Source organism: Lithobates pipiens, unplaced genomic scaffold, assembly GCF_037356315.1.
Source record: "Lithobates pipiens isolate NorthernLeopardFrog02 unplaced genomic scaffold, aLitPip1_a1.2 Scaffold_19, whole genome shotgun sequence".
Classification (NCBI taxonomy): domain Eukaryota; kingdom Metazoa; phylum Chordata; class Amphibia; order Anura; family Ranidae; genus Lithobates; species Lithobates pipiens.
The window spans coordinates 44346033-44368770 of NW_027507764.1; the positions used below are offsets into that span (position 1 = coordinate 44346033).

A 22738-nucleotide genomic window follows, 5' to 3' on the forward strand; every position below is an offset into this window, starting at 1 on the left:
GGGAACTTGATGCTGGGGACACTGCTAGGGAACTTGATGCTGGGGACACTGATGGGGAACTTGATGCTGGGGACACTGATGGGGAACTTGATGCTGGGGACACTGATGTGGAACTTGATGCTGGGGACACTGATTGGAAACTTGATGCTGGGAACACTGATGGGGAACTTGATGCTGGGGACACTGATGTGGAACTTGATCCTGGGGACACTGATGGGGAACCTAATGCTGGGGACACTGATGGGGAATTTGATGCTGGGGACACTGATAAGGAATTTGATGCTGGGGACACTGCTGTGGAACTTGATGCTGGGGAAACTGAGGTGAACTTAATGCTGGAGAAACTGGGGTGAACCTGATGCTGGGGACACTGATGGGGAACTTGATGCTTGGGACACTGATGGGGAACTTGATGCTGGGGAAACTGGGGTGAACGTGATGCTGGGGACACTGCCGGGGAACTTGATGCTGGGGACACTGATGGGGAACTTGATGCTGGGGACACTGATGGGGAATTTGATGCTTTGATGCTGGGGACACTGATGGGGAACTTGATGCTGGGGACACTGATGGGGAACTTGATGCTGGGGACACTGATGGGGAACTTGATGCTGGGGACACTGATGGGAAACTTGATGCTGGGAACACTGATGGGGACATTGATGCTGTGGACACTGATGGGGAACTTGATGCTGGGGACACTAATGGAGACACACTGATGGGAACACTTTGCTTGGGGGGCACTGATGGGGGGACACTGATGGGGACACTCTGCTGTGGACACGATGATGAGGACATGATGATGGGAACACGATGCTGGGTACAACTGAGGTGAACTTAATGCTGGAGAAACTGGGGTGAACTTGATGCTGGGGACACTGATGGGGAACTTGATGATGGGGACACTGATGGGGAACTTGATGCTGGGGACACTGATGGGGAACTTTATGTTGGGGAAACTGGGGTGAACTTGATGCTGGGGACATTGATGCTGGGGAACTTGATGCTGGGGACGCTGATGGGGAACTTGATGCTGGGGACACTAATGGGGAACTTGATGCTGGGGACACTGATGGGGAACTTGATGCTGGGGACACTGATGGAGACACACTGATGGAGACACACTGATGGGGACACTCTGCTAGGGACACACTGATGTGGGGACACTGATGGGGACACTCTGCTGGGGACACAATAATGAGGACATGATGATGGGAACACGATGCTGGGTACAACTGAGGTGAACTTAATGCTGGAGAAACTGGGGTGAACTTGATGCTGGGGACACTGATGGGGAATTTGATGCTGGGGACACTGATGCGGAACTTGATACTGGGGAAACTGATGGGGAACTTGATGATGGGGACACTGATGGGGAACTTGATGCTGGGGACACTGATGGGGAATTTGATGCCGGGGACACTGATGGGGAATTTGATGCTGGGGACACTGCTGGGGAACTTGATGCTGGGGAAACTGAGGTGATCTTGATGCTGGGGAAACTGGGGTGAACTTGATGCTGGGGACACTGCTGGGGAACTTGATGCTGGGGACACTGATGGGGAATTTGATGCTGGGGACACTGAGGTGAACTTAATGCTGGGGTCACTGATGGGGAACTTGATGCTGGGGACACTGATGGGGTGAACTTGATGCTGGGGACACTGATGGGGTGAACTTGATGCTGGGGACATTGATGCTAGGGACACTGCTGGGGAACTTGATGCTGGGGACACTGCTGGGGAACTTGATGCTGGGGAGACTGATGGGGAACTTGATGCTGTGGACACTGATGGGGAACTTGATGCTGGGGGCACTGATGAGGAACTTGATGCTTTGATGCTGGGGACACTGATGGGGAACTTGATGCTGGGGGCACTGATGTGGAACTTGATGCTTTGATGCTGGGGACACTGATGGGGAACTTGATGCTGGGGACACTGATGGGGACATTGATGCTGGGGGCACTGATGGGGACATTGATGCTGGGGGCACTGATGGGGAACTTGATGCTGGGGACACTAATGGGGAACTTGATGCTGGGGACACTGATGGGGAACTTGATGCTGGGGACACTGATGGAGACACACTGATGGAGACACACTGATGGGGACACTCTGCTAGGGACACACTGATGTGGGGACACTGATGGGGACACTCTGCTGGGGACACAATAATGAGGACATGATGATGGGAACACGATGCTGGGTACAACTGAGGTGAACTTAATGCTGGAGAAACTGGGGTGAACTTGATGCTGGGGACACTGATGGGGAATTTGATGCTGGGGACACTGATGCGGAACTTGATACTGGGGAAACTGATGGGGAACTTGATGATGGGGACACTGATGGGGAACTTGATGCTGGGGACACTGATGGGGAATTTGATGCTGGGGACACTGATGGGGAATTTGATGCTGGGGACACTGCTGGGGAACTTGATGCTGGGGAAACTGAGGTGATCTTGATGCTGGGGAAACTGGGGTGAACTTGATGCTGGGGACACTGCTGGGGAACTTGATGCTGGGGACACTGATGGGGAATTTGATGCTGGGGACACTGAGGTGAACTTAATGCTGGGGTCACTGATGGGGAACTTGATGCTGGGGACACTGATGGGGTGAACTTGATGCTGGGGACACTGATGGGGTGAACTTGATGCTGGGGACATTGATGCTAGGGACACTGCTGGGGAACTTGATGCTGGGGACACTGCTGGGGAACTTGATGCTGGGGAGACTGATGGGGAACTTGATGCTGTGGACACTGATGGGGAACTTGATGCTGGGGGCACTGATGAGGAACTTGATGCTTTGATGCTGGGGACACTGATGGGGAACTTGATGCTGGGGGCACTGATGTGGAACTTGATGCTTTGATGCTGGGGACACTGATGGGGAACTTGATGCTGGGGACACTGATGGGGACATTGATGCTGGGGGCACTGATGAGGAACTTGATGCTGGGCACACTAATGGGGAACTTTATGCTAGGGACACTGATGGGGAACTTGATGCTAGGGACACTAATGGGGAACTTGATGCTGAAGACATTGATGCTGGGGACACGATAATGTGGACACTGATGGGGAACTTGATGCTGTGGACACTGATGGGGGAACTTGATGGGGGAACTTGATGCTGAGGAACTTGATGCTGGGGACACTGATGGGGAACTTGATGCTGGGGGCACTGATGGGGAACTTGATGCTTTGATGCTGGGAACACTGATGGGGAACTTGAGACTTTGATGCTGGGGACACTGATGGGGAACTTGATGCTGGGGACACTAATGAGGAACTGGATGCTGAGAACACTGATGGGGAACTTGATCCTGGGGACACTGATGGAGACACACTGATGGAGACACACTGATGGGGACACTCTGCCGGGAACACGATGATGGGGACATGATGATGGGAACATTATTTACAATGAACACATTTTTTCGGGCCAGCAAATATTTGTAAATTCTACAGTGTGGCCCTCAGGCTAAAAAGTTTGTAGACCCCTGTCTTAGACCCTAGAGAAGATTGGGGATGTTCAGGTCCCTGCCCAGCTCTATGGTAAGGCAGCCTCAGTCCTGGGTTCCCTAGTGAGACGGGAGAGCCCGGAGATTTACCAGAGGGCGGATGCCGCCTGTAAAATCGATCCACCGGCTAATTAGACGCTACGATCTCTTTTAGATTGTAGAGCATCGCCAGCTCTAAAAAAAGATAACGGGGTAATGACTGCAGATGCAGCCATGGCCCTGGAATAATCACTCAAACTTCCAACTACGGGAATGCCATTCGGTGCCAAGTGGTTAACGCGTGTTTAAGTGCGTTTACATGCATTTCGGTGCATCAAGCATTTTTTCTGTTAAAACCCAACTGCTCCTAAACATGCTAGCAGTGTTTTTATTTTTTCTGCCTGTAAACGCCTAGGCTAAAATTGAGGGGTGTTTAGGGGTAGAAAAGAAAAACCCATCAATTGCTCCTAAATAGTGGCATTTTTAATGCCCAATGTGCATGAGGCCTTGCTACTGAGACTATATGACAACTTCCTGCTGTGAGTTACAGGAAATCTGAGCAGTACTGGTATAGTGGCAGAGGAGAAGGCTTTGGTGGGAAAACTTCTGCCTGGGAATATACTGTATAGTATATACATCTCTATCAGAGAAGGAGAGGCCCCTCAAGCCGCACATTGCTTCAAAACAACTAATGACAAAGTGTGCGGCAGTCACAGCCTGGGTTCTGGCCAGGCCAGGCGCCCAACGCATTTTGCTCTGCCCCCTCCGAGATAATTTATGGTTGAGCTCCAGGGGGCGGAGCCCCTTCACTACATGCTGATGTTTGGAGCTGAGGGGAGCACTCCCAGCAGTTGGCGATTGATAGGGATCCTCTAGGAGCCTGAGCAGCATCTGCACTCACTGGCCACGTTATCAGGTACACCTGTTCAATGGCTTGGTAACACAAATTGCTAATCAGCCAATCACATGGCAGCAACACAATGTATTTAGGCATCTAGACGTGTTGAAGACGACTTGCTGAAGTTCAAACCGAACATTAGAATGGGGAAGAAAGGGGATTTAAGTGACTTTGAACATGGCATGGTTGTTGCTGTCAGACGGGCTGGTCTGAGTATTTCCAAAGCTGCTGATCTACTGGGATTTTCACACACAACCATCTCTTGGGTTTACAGAGAATGGTCCAAAAAAGAGAAACTATCCAGTGAGCGGCAGTTTTGTGGAGGAAAGTGCCCTGTTGATGTCAGAGGTCAGAGGAGAATGGGCAGACTGGTTCCAGATGTTAGAAAGACAACAGTAACTCAAATAACCACTCGTTACATCCAAGGTATGCAGAATACCATCTCTGAATGCACAACACACCGAACATTGAAGCAGATGGGTTACAGCAGCAGAAGACCACACCGGGTGCCACTCCTGTCAGCTAAGAACATGAAACTGAGGCTACAATTCGCACAGGATCACCAAAATTGGACAATAGAAGATTGCAAAAACGTTGCCTCGTCTGATGACTCTCGATTTCAGCTGTGACATTCAGATGGTGGGGTCCGAATTTTGCTTAAACAACATGAAATCATGGATCCACCCTGGCTTATATCAACGGTTCAGGCTGGTGGTGGTGGTGTAATGGTGTGGAGGGGGGGGGGGATATTTTCTTGGCACACTTTGGGCCCCTTAGTACCAATTGAGCATGGTTTATACACCACGACCTTCCTGAGTTGCTGACCATGTCCATCCCTTTATGACTACAGTGTCCCCATCTTCTGATGGCTCCTTCCAGCAGGATAATGCACCATGTCACAAAGCTCCAATCATCTCACCACTGGACAATGAGGTCACTGTACTCCAATGGCCTCCACACTCACCACATCTCATCCAATAGAGCACCATTTGGATGTGGTGGGACAGGAGATTGGCATAATGGATGTGCAGCCAAGAAATCTGCAGAAACTGTGTAATGCTACCATGTCACTATGGAGCAAAACCAACACCTTGTTGAATCTATGCCACAAAGAATGAAGGCAAAAGGGGGTCCAAAAATAACTATTTTGAAAAAAAAAATATGTAGCACTAACCCCCGAAGGAGCTGCTGGTTTGATTGGGTTTACCGTTACCTTCTTCACCTCGATCTGTGTCTAGGGTTTCCCATGGTAGATGGCCCAGCAACTTGAGAGACTGACGACAGATCCGCTTAAAGGGATTTCTATTTGCAAAAATGTAATCAACGAACAGTCTCTTAAAATAGGATCAGAGGGTTAGGAAGAAAGTTCAGGTACTCTTAATGTCAAAGTCAATAATGAAGGACTTGCTTACTTTGACTAAATCCAGAGAATCACCATTCATAGCTGGATATTCACTCAGGTTGGACAGTCCTTCTCTCACAAGGCCCAACAGCCAACAAGGTGCGTTACTCAGGAACAAGTCTCTGCCCCAGACGTTGTTGTAGAACATTCAGGAAACTAAAACTTGTGGAACACTCGTATGATACCTGGATATTTCAGCCAGCTTGGCTATACCCACGAGATTGGATTCACTTTGGTACTTCAGCCCTTCCAGGCTCTTACTAAGAAGCCAACCCGTACGTGGCCTTCTTCTGAAGAGTCCTCCCCTGGATAGTTACGAAGTTACTGGGCTTCTCCACGACCGGAGACAGCACCGAACCACCTCAGAATCCTTCTTTAGTTTCCTTGCCTCGGGCTAGCCAGTCCGAGACATAAAGTTGGGTGGATCCTCACCCCAGGCCATAGCCTTCCTGGGGGCTGGTCAGGAGGACCAGGACCGTGGAGTCAGAACATACTTCTGGACCGGAACCCCGAACCACGTGACGTCCACATCTTAAATACCCTCTCCCAGAAAGTACAGCAAGAGTGACCTTCCCACTGGGCTCGCTCCGAGAAAACACCCAACCAGACTGTGGTCCCATGCCTGCCAGAAGAGACAGTGCCCCCGGTGGCCAGGCTGAACATCCTATAGTCCAGTCAGACGCTGAGGTCCAAATTTGGAACAATTGTACCCAAACCAAACTGCAGTTCAGGTGTGACATTAACTTTCAAAACATATAGCGCATGCTCTTTCAGGAGCCGGCGCTACAAATATATATTTTTTACTTTCTAATTTAAAACACATCCAATAAAATAATGTAAAATTAAAAAAAAAAATGTAAAAAATGTCTTCATGAATTTAGCAAACATTTTTTATGTCAGCAGCTACACATACAGGGGGGGGGGGGGATATAAGCTGAGCTTCCACTTTTGGGTGGAACTACACTTTGGGGGTTATTTATGAAAGGCAAATCCACTTTGCACTTGGAAGTGCAGTCGCTCTTAATCTGAGGGGTAGATCTGAAATTAGTGGAAGCTCTGCTGATTTTATCATCCAATCATATGCAAGCTAAAATGCTGTTTTTTTACTTTCCTTGCATGTCCTCCTCGGATCTACAGCGACTTTACTGCCAAGTGCATTTGCAGTGCAAAGTCGATTTTCCTTTAGTAAATAACCCCCATTAAGTAGAAGTGTTTCAAAATGCACAGGATGTCTTTTTCCATGTAATGCACAGGTAACTTCTAGTGTGAAAATGAAAAAGAAAAGAAAAGAGAAGGAAAAAAAGAAATGAGAAAAGAAAGGAATGAAAAAAAGTAGAAAAGAAAAGAGAGAAGAAAGGAAAAGGAAAGAAAAGAAAAGTAAAGAAAAGAAAAGAGAAAAGAAAAGTAAAGAAAAAAAAGGAAAAGAAAATAGAAAAGAAAAGAAGGAAGAGGAAAAGAAAAGAGAAAAGAAAAGAAAAAGGAAAAGAAAGAAAAGTAAAGAAAAGAAAGGAAAAGAAAAGAGAAAGGAAAGAATAGGAAAAGAAAAGAGAGTAAAGAAAGGAAAGAAAAGGAAAAGAAGAGAAAAGAAAAAGGAAAGAAAAGAAAAAAAAGAAAAAAAGGGAAAGGAAAGAAAAGGAAAAGAAAAAAGAAAAGAAAAGAAAAGCAAAGGAAAGAAAAGAAAAAGAAAAGAGAAAAGAAAAGAAAAAGAAAAGCAAAGGAAAGAAAAGAAAAGAAAGGAAAAGAAAAGAAAAAGGAAAAGAAAAGAAGGAAGAGGAAAGGAAAAGAGAAAAGAAAAGAAAAAGGAAAAGGAAAAGGAAAAGAAAGAAAAGTAAAGAAAAGAGAAAGGAAAGAATAGGAAAAGAAAAGAGAGTAAAGAAAGGAAAGAAAAGGGAAAGGAAAAGAAGAGAAAAGAAAAAGGAAAGAAAAGAAAAAAAAAGAAAAAAAAGGGAAAGGATAGAAAAGGAAAAGAAAAGAGAAAAGAAAAGAAAAGCAAAGGAAAGAAAAGGAAAAGAAAAGAGAAAAGAAAAGAAAAAGAAAAGCAAAGGAAAGAAAAGAAAAGAAAGGAAAAGAAAAGAAAAAGGAAAAGAAAGGAAAAAGGAAAAGAAAGGGAAGGGGAAAAAAAAATAAAAGAAAGTAAAAATAAGAAATTAAAAGAATAAAATAAAATAAATAAATTCCTGATGCTATTTTTATTCTCTTTTCATGTACAATGTTTCTAAATGCACATGAAGTATGGAGATCCATGAAGCACAGGCCCCGGCGTCAGCTCCCCTGTCAGCAGATCTCTTTGCCTCCAGTGAATTTGGTTTGTCCTGGTTCTTGGTGAAAGGTAAGCTCGGTGTTGCCGTGTCTCCAGCTTGGTCTTATGAGGAGCAGTGAGGAGCGGTGCTGGTGATGCTGCAGCATTGTACACAGAGACCTCTTAAAGTTTTGGAGAGAGTTTGTGGTCAATGCTGTGTTGCTAAGCCAGCCCCCCGGCTCACATTACACACTATTTATATCCTCTGCAAGCTGTTTCCCCCTTAAAGCAGCTTCATGGGACCACCTTCTGCTGCCTTTAACCTCTCCTACTCTTGACATCTGAGTAGCTCACAGAGAGCAGCTCATCTGGGTCAGTGTAGAAGGTTTAAGCCTAGGAGAGCGGCCACCACTGAGCTGAAGACCTGGATTATCTGATCGGTGCTCCCGTTACTACTTGGAGGGGGGGAGAGGAAAAAAAAAAAAAGCCTATATCATTTTACAGTGAAAAGTGACAGCCGCGTGGAGTTTAATCCTTTTTCGCTAACTCTCCCGTTGAAACTTCGCATGCCATGGAACACACGTTGTTCGGCTGCCTGCGCAGCCCGCACGCCACTTCGCAAGGCTTGCACCCCTTTTCCCAGTCGTCCCTGGCCCTGCATGGAAGATCCGACCACATGTCCTACCCCGACCTCTCCACATCTTCATCGTCTTGCATCATTACCGGCTATCCCAACGAGGAGGGCATGTTTGGTAGCCAGCACCACCGAGGCCACCACCACCACCACCACCATCACCACCACCAGCAACAGCAGCACCAGAGCTTGCAATCCAACTGGCACATTCCTCAGATGTCTTCCCCTCTGGCCTCCCCCAGGCATAGCCTCTGCCTCCAGCAGGATTCGGGACCCCCAGAACTAGGGAACAGCCCCTCTATTTTGTGTTCAAACGCCTCTAACTTGGGCAGTAACAGCTCTTCTGGTTCGGCTTGCGCAAGTGGGGACTATGGCAGGCAGACGCTCTCCCCTTCCGACATGGACAAGAGGACGGCCAAAAGGAAAAGTGACAGCTCAGGTAAGAGAGGGCTTACAATGGACTTGGGGGGGGGGGGGGCCGTCCCGTGATTGGCATCTTAAATCCCTATAAACTTGCAAAGATCCTTCATTTCAGCACCAGTAGCAGTGCTGTGGTAGAAAGTTTATTGGTCTAAAATTTCAATTCTTGTTCTCCAAATGATTGTTCTGCGTAAAAAAACAAAACAAAAAAAACAATATTTGTTTCAAAATATCATTCCGGTGATATGCTTTTTGGCTGATCGGTTCAATCTATCTATCATTTATCTATTATGTTTCTATCTACTAATCAATCAATCAAGCAATCAATCAAACTACAATGTTTCTATTATCTATTTGCTATATCTATCTATTCTCTCTCTATTTATATATCTATCTACTAATCAATCAGTCTAACGACAATCTATCAATAATCAATCTATCCTCTATCTAGTATCTATCTACTTATTAATCAATCTAACTACAATGTATCTATTATCTATCCTATCTATCTATCTATCTATCTATCTATCTATCTATCTATCTATCTATCTATCTATCTATCTATCTCTCTTTATATCATTTATATATTATGTTTCTATCTACTAATCAATCAATCAATGTAACTATAATATTTCTATTATCTATCTGTCTACTAATCAATTCGACGATCTAACTACAATCTATCAATCTGATATCTATCTATCTACTAATCAATCAATCTAACTACAATGTATCTGTAATCTGTCTATCTATCTATCTATCTATCTATCTATCTATCTATCTATCTATCTATCTATCTATCTATCTATTTATCTATTATCTATCTATGTACTAATTAATCTATCAGTCTATTAATAATCAATCTATCATCAATCTATTATCTATCAACTGATCAATCATTCTAACTGCAATGTATCTATTATCGATCTGCTGTATCTATCTATATACTTATGAATCAGTCAGTCAAACTAACTACAATATATCAATAATCATAATAAAACAAATCTATCTATCTATCTATCTATCTATCTATCTATCTATCTATCTATCTATCTATCTATCTATCTATCTATCTATCTATCCTATCTATTTCTTTTTTTCCCCCAACAATCTTTCCATCTAGCTATACAACCTATACATCTATCTATCTATCTTTAATTAAATACAACTTTATCGCTCTAAAATTATGAAATTTTACTTTTCAAACTTGTAGAAGATTCCTTTTTTTAGCATCTACAATGGGATTTCTATCACTGTCACTGGCAGAGAGCTCCCTGCTGATCTGACAGCTTAACAGCACTACAGCGGTAGATTCTGTACATGATGTGATGGGTCTTTTATTATTTTACTTAAAGTAATTTATTACGGTAGTTTAGTAATTTTTTAAGGATTATGTCAAATATATCATTCTAGAACAGCTCTGTAACTTGTGATAAGTGCGTCTTTAGGAATACTTCTCAATGGGATAAGCGGTACTTCTGTCTGTTAGACAAAATGTAAAATTTGAGCAGATAATGCCACTTATCAAATCAAGTTACGTAGTTACATAGTGAGGTTGAAAAGGGACACAAATCCATCTAGCGCAAGCAATAGTAAAATAACACAAATGGAAAACCTCCGTATACACTATGCTATACCCATAGTTGATCCACTACCCATAACTGATAGTAAAAGACACAATATCAATATTTTTATAAAAATCTTCTCATGCCTGAAATAGAATAATGTACATTAATAGCGGGTATAAATGTGATTGTTGCAATGAGAGATTGGCTCTCTGCCCGTCTTAGTAACCCGGCATTGGTGGTTTATGAACGAGCGTAAAATAGGTGATATAAGCTGAAAGCGTTGGATACATTCTGTATATTTGAAAGTTGGACTTTAACACGTTTAGAAAGGATAAAATGACTTTTTGCGTTACTAATGGCAATCCCCCTAATTAAAATTTTCATTGTAATAAACAAATGATCTAGCTATACCTCAACTGATGGGGATGGGGCAGTACCTTCAATAAATGTCCCTACCCAGGTACTATGTGAGTTGTACCTGGTAAAAGGTAGATGCAAGGTGGCAATTAACAGAAACACAGAGGAGTGATGTCAGAATAGAGAACCAAGTTGCCCATCAAGTCTGACCCATCCTTATTATATATATATATATATATATATATATATATATATATATATGTGTGTGTGTGTGTGTGTGTGTGTTTATATATATATATATCATTTTTTTTTTATTATTTAAGGTAAGGGTAAAATAACATTTATATGAATGTATATATATATATATATATATATATATATATATATATATATATATATATATTTATTTTTTTAAGGTAAGGGTAAAATCACACCATGAAATATTTATTTATTCGTTTTTTTTTTTAGTTTGGTAAGTGATAACCTAATTGAAACACTAATCAAAAATATCAATAACACATGAGCAAAACGTCTTACCCATCACTTTAAAGCTGGCATAACATTTTCTGTACCTCACATTGGCATTTTGTTTCTCCAAAATATACAGTTCCGCATGCAACACAGGAACAAAGCTATGAAACCAGCACACTGGAAAATTTCGCCTTTATGCCTTTATATCTACATAGTCTGGTGAAAAAGGGCACCAGTCAATCTAGTACAACCAATAGAAGAAAAAAAAAAGATACAATCCTATATATACAATCGTATACCCCCAGTTGATCCAGAGGAAGGCAATTTAAGTTTATGCTTTATATCTTTTCCCAAAGGGCGCTACATTTTCATACACACAATCGCATTCTTACATCTACATTGGAAATATGAACAAAATGGTAAGCGTTTAGCACACAACAGAACTCAATTTCGTAAAAATTCCCATCGGTATTGCTTTATACCACCGCGGGGAGTCAGTTATTTAATATGTAGTTACATACATATCATTTTTGCTTTTCAGGAATTGTGATTTTTTCTCTTATTTTTTTGTTCATAAAGCATATTTTTTGTTTTTTAATTGTACGTAGTAAATTTTTTTTCAGTGTAGTAAGTTTTTTTTTTATTCTGTGTAGTGTTTTTTTTTTTGTGTAGTAATTTTTATTTTATTCTGAGTAGTGTTTTTTTTCCCCTGTGTAGTAATTTTTTTTTTTTTATTCTGTGTAGTAAGTTTTTTTTAATTCTGTGTAGTATTTTTTTTTTTTTAATTCTATGTAGTAAGTCACAAATGTAAGTTTTTTTTTTTTTCCTCATACCTGACGTCTCATAGTGCAACCAATATAAATGTGACCCTAATCCTGTTTGCAGTTACTTACATTTTACCTGCCACTGAGTGATTTACGCATTAGAAGCCCATAGCAGTCTATTGACTCTGGACATTTTAAAAACATGCCTAATCTTTGCATTAATTATCCTATTATGGCTGGAGTAGACCGCCATTAAGGTGCCATTACATATTTATTTTCAGGGAAGTTATAACCAGCGACACGGTCATTTTTTAAAATAATGCATGCGCCGTGTTTTCCTTTATGTCTTAGCGTTGAATCAATTAAGTGTTATAGTAGACTCTGGAGTGCTTGTGATTTATCTGATGATTAGCAAGACATTATTATGGTCATTTTTTTTTTTTTTTTTTTTTTAGTATTTTGATGAGAATTAGGCTAATGACTGAAGTCATTAACTTTGGTAATATTCTGTAACTGTCTGTGAGATGTCTGGCAATGGCACATTTTTTTTTTTTTTTGGGGGGGGGGGGGGAGGCGGGGGGTTATGATTAGTAGTGATGAAAAAATATATCAAAATGCTCTATAGCTAATTTTCTGTAATTTTTTTTTTCAAACTTCAAATCTTATTTATTACTTTATTAAAAGTGGTAGGATTTTTTATTTTTCTTTCCAGTGCAACTTATTCTGTTTCAACACTTCGCATCCGGAAGCAATTTTGGAAACATCAATTAGCATAATAGGAACACTATAGCAGGGGTGAACATTTCTGTAGAGAAAGCCATAGTAAAGCCATAATCAGGCGCTCCATTACTGCACTCACAAAGTGTTCAAGAAAACTTTTAAAGTAGTTCACTTTGGGGGGAGATTTACTAAGACTCGAGCACACGGAATCTGGTGCAGCTGTGCATAGCAACCAATCAGCTTCTAACTTCAGCTTGTTCTAAGCTTTGGCAATAAAACCTGGAAGCTGATTGGTTACTATACACAGCTGTACCAGATTCTGTGTGCACCAGTTTTAGTAAATAACCCCCCCCCCCCCTTTGTGTATGTGAGTATGTTTTCGATAATATTGCCACAATTTGGATAATTTACTAAAGGGTGTTGGGAATTTGCATCTAAAAAAATTCAATTTTTTTCTTTAAGTATCCAATCATGTGCAGATGAAATAAATAAACAGGAATTTGTTTTTTGACATGATTTTCGAATCAAAATTCTATTTATCGAGTGAAGATTCTTAACAAACACCTTTAGTAAAAGCAGCCTCCGCACTTCCAAAAGACACAAACATGATTGGGAAATTTGGCGCCAAACCATTTAAGTAAAGAGATATTCGTACCAGAACAAGTAAAATTACATAATTGATGAATTTAATATAATAATATTATATATAATAATACGTTTAATACATGCCATAATAGTTAAACAAAATAAGTGAAATATATATAAAATAATAAGTGAAATGTAAGTGAATATATATTTTTAAGGGAATAAGTGAAACAACTAAATATATATTTATAACAACTTATATATATATATATTTTTATATTTTTATTTAACTTGTTTATATTTATTTTAATTTTAATTTATTTATATATAATGTATATATAAATATATTTAAATATTTATTTATACTATATATACTTAACTATAATTATATATATATATATATATATATATATATATATATATATATATATATATATATATATATATATATATATATATATATATATATATATATATATTTAAATATGGATAGATCTATCTATAGATCTATTTTTATTTAATTTTTTTTATCTATATATAATGTATATATAATTATATATATATATATATATATATATATATATATATATATATATATAGAGATCTTTATATATAATTTATATATACATATAAATGTATTTATTGGCAATCCCCCTTCTTGTTGGTTATAAGGTTTTACACTGGTTTTATTGCTAAGTATTCACTGCAGGCAACCAATCAGGCAAGGAGCTTGAGCAGGTGAATGCAAATCTAATTATCTGGGGAGTAAAAGTGACCCTTTAGGTAGAATACAAGATAGATAGATTTTTTCCAAAAAATAATTTAAATGAACAAAGCATATTTATCCCAGCACAAACCTTTTATGCAACTCGTTTAAATATTTGATACACAAGAATATTTTCCAAGCACCTTAAATTCAAATGACGGTATGCCGTAATGTACACAGTACAAGTGGATAATGTGTGGTTTATCCTGTATTTTGTCCATTTTCCTGTTTCAGATGTACATAAGGGAAATAGTTATTTCCTTCTTTTTTTTTTTTTTTTTTTAAGCCTATACCAAGATGTAAAAACATATTTTCAGGGGTATTGCTTTGTCGGCAAAGAAGCAGGAACTTGAATATCCGACAAAACACACTGTTTTTTTTTTCTGTTGTCTTTAGTTTGATTCACGCAAAAAGTGTCACTATTTTATTTTTTGCATTTCAAAGGAAAAACTAGTCATTTAAAATTATAAAATATATTGTAGGTGAAATGATGCAACTATGCAAAACCAAATATGTCAAAAGGTAAACTGAACCTTAACTATTATACTTATATACTGTATGATATATATATGTAAAAAGCGTTGTGTAAATTTACGGTGTACCTGTAATTAATAAAATAAGTAAATAAAATATAAAGAAACTTCCTATAGTGGGCATCAGTGAATAAAGCACAGGTGCTAAACATTGTGAACGGATAACATATGGGGGTTGATCGACTAAAACTGGAGAGTGCAAAATCTGGTGCAGCCGTGCATGGTAGCCAATCAGCTTCCAACTTCAGCTTGTTCAATTAAGCTTTGACCAAAAAGAAAAAGAAAAAAGGAAGCTGATTGTATTCCATGCAGAGCTGCACCAGATTTTGCACTCTCCAGTTTTAGTAAATCAACCCCCATAATTTGTTCCCTTTGAGCGAGAATTTATTGTTCTTTCCGGCAGTACCATCTTGTCCTGTACCTTTGATAACTAGGAACAGGATATAGAAGCATACCTAAATATATTGATGAAAGGATGGCTTTGCCGTCCACCTTGCAGAACTGTTCTTCCCCTGGAGATGTTGGGAATTTACTCCTGTAAATTACCTTCCAAATTTAAAAAAAGTCTCTTAGAGTCATGGAACGTTAAATAAGCATACCTTATACCCAAGTAGTTTTATTGAAATCTCTACTTGCATATCATTATTTTTTTTAAAAAGATTAAACTTTGTCTTGAGTCATAAAATACATTAGATAAGACTTATAAAATCTAAGGAAATGTCACTACAGGCATACCCCACTTTGAAGTACACAATGGGGTTTATTTACTAAAGCTGTAATGTGCAAAATCAGGCTCCCTTCTGCATAGAAACCAATGAGCTTCTAACCTCGGCTTGTTAAATTAAGCTTTGGTAATAAAACCTGGAAGCTCATTGGTTTCTATGCAGAAGTAAACCTGATTTTGCACTTTCCAGCTTTAGTAAATAATCCCCATTGTGTACTTAAAAGTGGGGTATGCCTGTATATATCTATATATAGTTTAAAAAATAACATATCAGGAAAGGATCCTTTGACATCCACATTGCATGGTCTTGTCCTAAAGATGCACTTTGTAGGTAATTTACTCCTTTAAATTACCCTCCCCCCCAAAAAAAAATAAAAATAAAATAGGCTCCCAGAGTCACACAATTATAAATAAGCATATCTTTATTTTTTTAAGAGTTAATTTTTTTTTTTTGTTTGTTTGAGTCATACATTACATTAGATACAGCCTTATAAAATCTAAGGAAGGTTCACTATAATATATCTATATATAGTTTTAAAAATAGCATATCGGGGAAAGGATGATTTCACGTCCACCTTGCGTGGTCTTGCGCTAAAGATGCACTTTTCAGGTAATTTACTCCTTTAAATCACCCCCCAAAATAAAAAAATAAAAGACTCTCAGAGCCTCATAATTATAAATAAGCATATCTTTATTTTTTTAAGAGTTACATTTTTTTTTTTTTTGAGTCATACATTACATTAGATATGGCCTTATAAAATCTAAGGAAGGTTCACTATAATATATCTATATATAGTTCTAAAAAATAACATATCGGGGAAAGGATGCTTTGACATCCACCTTGCGTGGTCTTGCTCTAAAGATGCACTTTGCAGGTAATTTACTCCTTTAAATCCCCCCCCAAATGAAAAAAAAAGACTCTCATGCCCCGTACACACGAGAGGAATTAAGTCTGACAGACCTCCAAAGGAGTTCCGCCGGAGTTCCGCTGGAGTTCCGACGGAGTTCTGGCGGACTTTTCGACCGAACGGACTTGACCACACACCATCACACCAAACTCCGACGGAGTCGAACGTGATGACGTACGACTGGATTCGACGTAGGAAGTTCATAGACAGTAGCCAATAGCTGCCCTAGCGTCGGTTTTAGTCCGTCGGAGTAGCACACACACGAGCGGATTTTTCAAAGGGGACCGGGTCCGGCGGAGTTCCGTTGGGAAAATTTAAAGCATGCTTCATTTCTAAAGTCTGTCAGACTTTAGCTTCGCTAAAGTCCGTTGCAGCCCACACACGATCGGATAGTCCGCCGGACTCCGTCCGTCGGAGTTTGGATGTCGAAAAGTCCCCTCGTGTGTACGGGGCATCAGAGTCTCATAATTATAAATAAGCATATCATTATTTTTTTAAGAGTTACATTTTTTTGAGTCATACGTTACATTAGATAAGGCCTTATAAAATCTAAGGAAAGTTCACTATAAATATATAATATATATATATATATATATATATATATATATATATATATATATATATATATATATATATATAGTTTTAAAAAAAATATCGGGGGAAAGGATGCTTTGATGTCCACCTTGCATTTTTTTTGCCCTAAACATGCACTTTGCAGGTAATTTACTCCTTTAAATTACCCCCCAAAATAAATTAAAAAAGACTCTCAGAGCCACACAATTATAACTAAGCATGTTTTTTTGTTTTTGTTTTGATTAATCAATTGCATTAGCTAAGGTATAAAAAATCTAAGAAAGGTTCAGTAAATATCTATATATAATTTACATTAACAAACAACATTTGCTTGCCAATAGACTTATGAAAAAAAATATTCTCATTTAGGGATTAAATATATGAAAAAAATGAATCTTTATCTTTCTGTCTATAGTTGCATACCCCATTGCTAAAGGCAGAAAAAATAAAATATAGAGAACATAGAAATAAAGATACAATGATGTGATAAGCACATAATATTAAAAAAAAAAATGTAAATGACTTGACTGTAAAAAATATATATATTTTAAAATGACTACTGTCTGGGTTATGTAACAAAAATAAATACATTTTGAATTATTTGAATTGACCAACACTTCAATACCTTTGAGCTACCGTTTCCCAGGAGAGATGCTTAAATAAACATCCCTTTGTATATTTTTACTGAGTAAGTTCTAAGTGGATTGGTACAGTAGTAAAACATGATTTCAATGAAGAAAACTCTCCGAGCTCTCCGATATTTCGCGTGCATTGAAAAAACAGAGCCTTAACGGGCCTTCCCCAACTGTTTGTTCCATAGTCTTATTTTAACGATAACGGCACCGAAATGAATTTTACAGAACTGCAGTTGCCGCCTCGTTTTATTATAAAGCCAAACATTTCTAGAAACCATCTTGTTAAAATGTATTTTAACCTGTAGAGGGCTACAACAGAGAGTGGTTACAAAATAACTTTTTTTTTTTTTTGTTCAATAATTTTTATTAAAGAATTATAAACATATACAATTAGCTTCCAACGGGACTGACCATAAAAGTAGAAGGCCAAGCATAGTACATACAGGAATAATTTTCTCCTATCCATCATTGTGAAGTATAACAACCAATCTCAGGACACTATATGGTCTTGGTGGATCAATAAGAGTTAACTACAAAAAAAAGAATAAAGTACAACTTTTCTAATGTGCTCCAGAACTTTTTCGAGGCATGGACTCTAAGCTATGTGTACCTTGCCTATTAACACACACACACGGGTTGATTTACTAAAACTGGAGAGTGCAAAATCTGGGGCAGCTGTGCATGGTAGCCAATCAGCTTCCAACTTCAGCTTGTTCAGTTAAGCTTTGACAATAAAACCTGGAAGCTGATTGGTTTCTTTGCAGAACTGCACTAGATTTTGCACTCTCCAGTTTTAGTAAACCTGCCTATGTGTGCTAATGGACAAGCTACATATAGCTTAGAGGTCATGCCCAAAAAAGCTCTAGAGCACATCAGAAAGTTGTACCTTATTCTTTGTTTTGTTTTTTGATACAGCATACATTTTATTTATGGAGCATCGATTTTGTTACGTGTAGTCACTATAGAGGCAAAATAACATTCTTTTATAAAATATAGGGCATTGTACAGCAGTGTAGAGCGGGCAGAAATAATGGGAAATGCACTAATACTTTTTAAGTTTCCACTGCCATTGCTAAACAGTCCACAGTGGTAAATCAATAGCTGGGACCCCTTTCTTGACATATCCTCCAAAAGATCTTGAGAACGGTCACCAATATTGTACAGCATGGCATAGCGGCATTGCTTAGCAGCATGGAGTGGGTTTAGATGACAGGGAATTTGCTCATACTTTTTACGTTTTTATTGCCATTGCAAAGCAGACAGCAGTGGAAAATCAATAGATGGGAGCCTTCTCTTGACATATCCTCCAAATATTCGAGAGCTCTTGAGAATGGTCACCATCATTGTACAGCATGTACAGCATTGTAGAGGGGGCATTGTACAGCGTTGGAGAGAAGGCTGAGATGACAGGGAATTCACTCATATTTTTTACGTTTTTACTGCCATTGCAAAGCAGACAGCAGTGGAAAATCAATAGCTGGGAGCCTTCTCTTGACATGTCCTCCAAAAGCCGAAAGCTCTTGAGAATGGTCACCATCATTATACAGCATTGTAGATGGGGCATTGTACAGCGCTGAAGAACAGGCTGACATGACAGGGAATTCACTCATACTTTTTATGTTTCTGCTGCCATTGTTAAGCCGCCAGCAGTGAAAAATCAATAGCTGGGAGCCTTTTCTTGAAATATCCACCAAAAGCCGAAAACGCTTTTGAGAATGGTCACCGCCAACAATTATGTATAATAACTGTGCCGAAAGTGAATTTTAGTTGACATTAATCCATACACCAACCAACCTGAAAGAAACTTATAATTTTGTCAAATGCTGAAACTCCAAATGCTCTTTTTGGAGATGGAACTTTGCTTTGTAGGGATTCATTTTTGGTAGAAAAGTGAAGAAGGGATTTTTAAGGTGCTATTGCACTTTGTAGGGATTGCAGTTTGTGAAAATATATATAAAAAAACATGTAAGCAAAGCATTTACTGTACGCAAAGGCTTAACTGAAAAGTTAGACAAAGTTAGACAAAGTTATATAAAGTATAATCCTTCTATTGGTGAGTTTTTGTCTGGTTACTGATAGAAGTTAGAAGTCTGGGCATATCCAATTAGGTTGGAGTTGCCATAGATAATAAATACAGGTGGATATTTTATTTATTTTTTTCAAATATTTTATTTCCAGAGACACACAAACACGGAACACAGCATCATATATATATATATATATATATATATATATATATATATATATATATATATATATATATATATATATATATGTATAAAATAAAAAGAAAAACAAAAATAATGACAACAGTTCAAATATATCAAACTAACATTGTCCGTCAGAAATAGCATTCCCAGATACAAGTATACATGAAATATGAAGCAGCAGAAACATCCACCATTCTTCCCAAATGCATCTAGCCCTATTACTAGAACAGAGCATAAGCCATTGTTTCTATGTACCTAAGTGTCTATTCCGTCAAATTATAGCCTATTGCCCTGGGTGTCACCCGCCTCAGGTTTTCCCAAAATTAATGAACCAGAGATATACCATATCTCTATAAAAAAAATTACAAAAAAAATAAAAAGAAGCAAGAAAGAAGCCAAGTAAGAAGAAGAAAAAAAAAGGGGGGTAAATAAAAAAAAGTTAAAGAGGTATCGCCAACATTATGGGGGAGAAGTGAGATTAAAAAGGGGAGGTGGTAATAGGGTATGAAAGGATTAGGGAGTGAAGGGGAGAGACCAAAACCATAAAAAATAACCTAAAAGACTTGGGGGTGGAGGTCGCAAATGCGCTCCCTTCAGATTTACATACAATCAAGAAGAATATATAAATCTCCACAGCAAACCACAATGTGACCCTATGGGGTAAAATTAATCTACCATATCACCTTCGAACAAGGTCCGTCCCTCATCAGAAAAGATTAACGTATTCCAAAGTGTCCATGTCTTGGTATATCGTTCATTTTGATGACGTGCTGTGAGGATAAGATCCTCCATTTTCTTGATTTCCTCTACTTTTTTAAGCCGCAGGCCTATAGATGGAGCTTGTGTAGACTTCCAGCATAAGGGGATGGACGCGAAGATGTCGAAGAATAGATTTTTTAGAAAGTTTGCTCAGAATATTAGATGCATGAAGCAAAAGAAACACCGGATCATTCGTTATTGGACGTTCCGTAAAATTTTGTGCTACTTGTTGAATCGTCTTCCAGAACTGTTCTAATTTTGGACAGGACATTTATTTTTTTATTACAGGTACTTATATAGCACTGTCAATGTATGCACATATATTTTACATTCACATATTAGGATATTTCAGAATTCCACAATGTTTTTTCAGTCGAAAGACCTAGTAGGATTATGCCACCTAGCAGAGGTGTAATGATATACAGCGCATGTTAGGATAGCTAAAAGCGCAAAGGGCATTAATCAGTTGTAGGCAATCACCTATAGTCTGTCTGCCCTACACAGCTGTAAAATTACAATTAGATTGGTTGATGTGTTGTTTGTATTAACGTTCTCACTGATACTAAAGATATCCTTCAGATTTTATGGACATGTGTGATTTGTATCTTTATCCTTTCTGCTCATGTCACCCATAATATACCTTAACATGAACAGATTCACTAGGTCAGTTATTATAATTGTTATCGTGATTATTATTTAGAAATGAGAAGTTGGCAGTAGATTTTATAAAAGAAGATGCAAAAATGAAAAAGCCAGTTTAAAGATAAGGAGGGAATAGGGCTGGATATTTGGGTCATGGAAAAGAATTGTTAAACGTAGATGGGTGGTGAGTCAAATAGGGGTGGCTGGTAAGTTAAATGGGAAAAGATGGTGAGCCAAACATGGAAGGATGGTGACTTAAATGGGGTCGTGCAGTAAATTAAGATGGAAAGTAAGCTAGGTTAGGATGGCGAGTTAAATAGGGAATGGTGGTGAATTAAATAGAGATGGATGGTGAGTTAGGGTAGGATGGTGACTTTGGGGGGAAGGGTGGTGAATTAAATGGAGATGGATGGTGAGTTTGGGGTGAAGGGTGGTGAATTAAATGGAGATGGATAGTGAGTTAGGGTAGGATGGTGGGTTAAATATGGAAGGCCGGTGCTTTAAATGGAGATGGACAGTGAGTTAGGGTAGGATGGTGAGTTAAATGGGGAAGGGTCACGAATTAAGTGGAGACGGATGGTGAGTTAGGGTAGGATGGTGAGTTTGGGGGGAAGGGTGGTGAATTAAATGGAGATGGATGGTGAGTTTGGGTGGAAGGGTGGTGAATTAAATGGAGACGGGTAGTGCGTTTGGGGGGAGGGTGATGAATTAAATGGAGATGGATGGTGAGTTAGGGAAGAGTGGTGAGTAAAATGGGGAAGGGTGGTGAATTACATGGAGATGGATGGTGAGTTAGGGTAGGATGGTGGGTTAAATATGGAAGGGTGGTGAATTGAATGAACGTGGATGATGAGTTAGGGTAGGAAGGTGAGTTTGGGAGGAAGGCTGGTGAATAAAATGGAGATAGTTGGTGAGTTAGGGTAGGATGGTGAGTTAAATGGAAAAGGGTGGTGAATTTAATCAAAATGGATGGTGAGTTAGGGTAGGATAGTGGGTTAAATATGGAAGGGTGGTGAATTAAATGAAGATGGATGATGACTTAGGGTAGGATAGTGAGTTTGGGGGGAAGGGTGGTGAATTAAATGGAAACGGATGGCGAGTTTTGGGGGAAGAGTGGTGAATTAAATGGAGATGGATGGTGAGTTAGGGTAGGATGGGCAGTAAAGCGGGCAAGGGTGGTGAATTAAATAGAGAAGGATGATGAGTTAAATATGGAAGGGTAGTGAATTAAATGGAGACAGATGGTGAGTTAGGGTAGGATGGTAAGTTAAGTGAGGAAGGGCGGTGAATTAAATGGAGATGGATGGTGAGTTAGGGTAGGATAGTGAGTTAAATGGGGAAGGGTCGTGAATTAAATGGAGAGGGATGGTAAGTTAGTAGGATAGTGAATTGAATGGGCACAGACAATAAGTTAATCG

At 39.2% G+C, this 22738-nt stretch overlaps 1 protein-coding gene across 1 annotated transcript in view; it reads left to right on the forward strand.

Moving 5' to 3' along the window:
• Positions 1 to 8336: 8336 nt before the first annotated feature.
• Positions 8337 to 22738, forward strand: part of MEOX2 (mesenchyme homeobox 2) — a 154199-nt gene continuing 139797 nt past the window's right edge. The window contains exon 1 of the mRNA XM_077490702.1: positions 8337 to 9124. Within this exon, the coding sequence (XP_077346828.1) occupies positions 8623 to 9124 (502 nt within the window). The 5' untranslated portion in view covers positions 8337 to 8622. The remainder of the gene's footprint in view (positions 9125 to 22738) is intronic.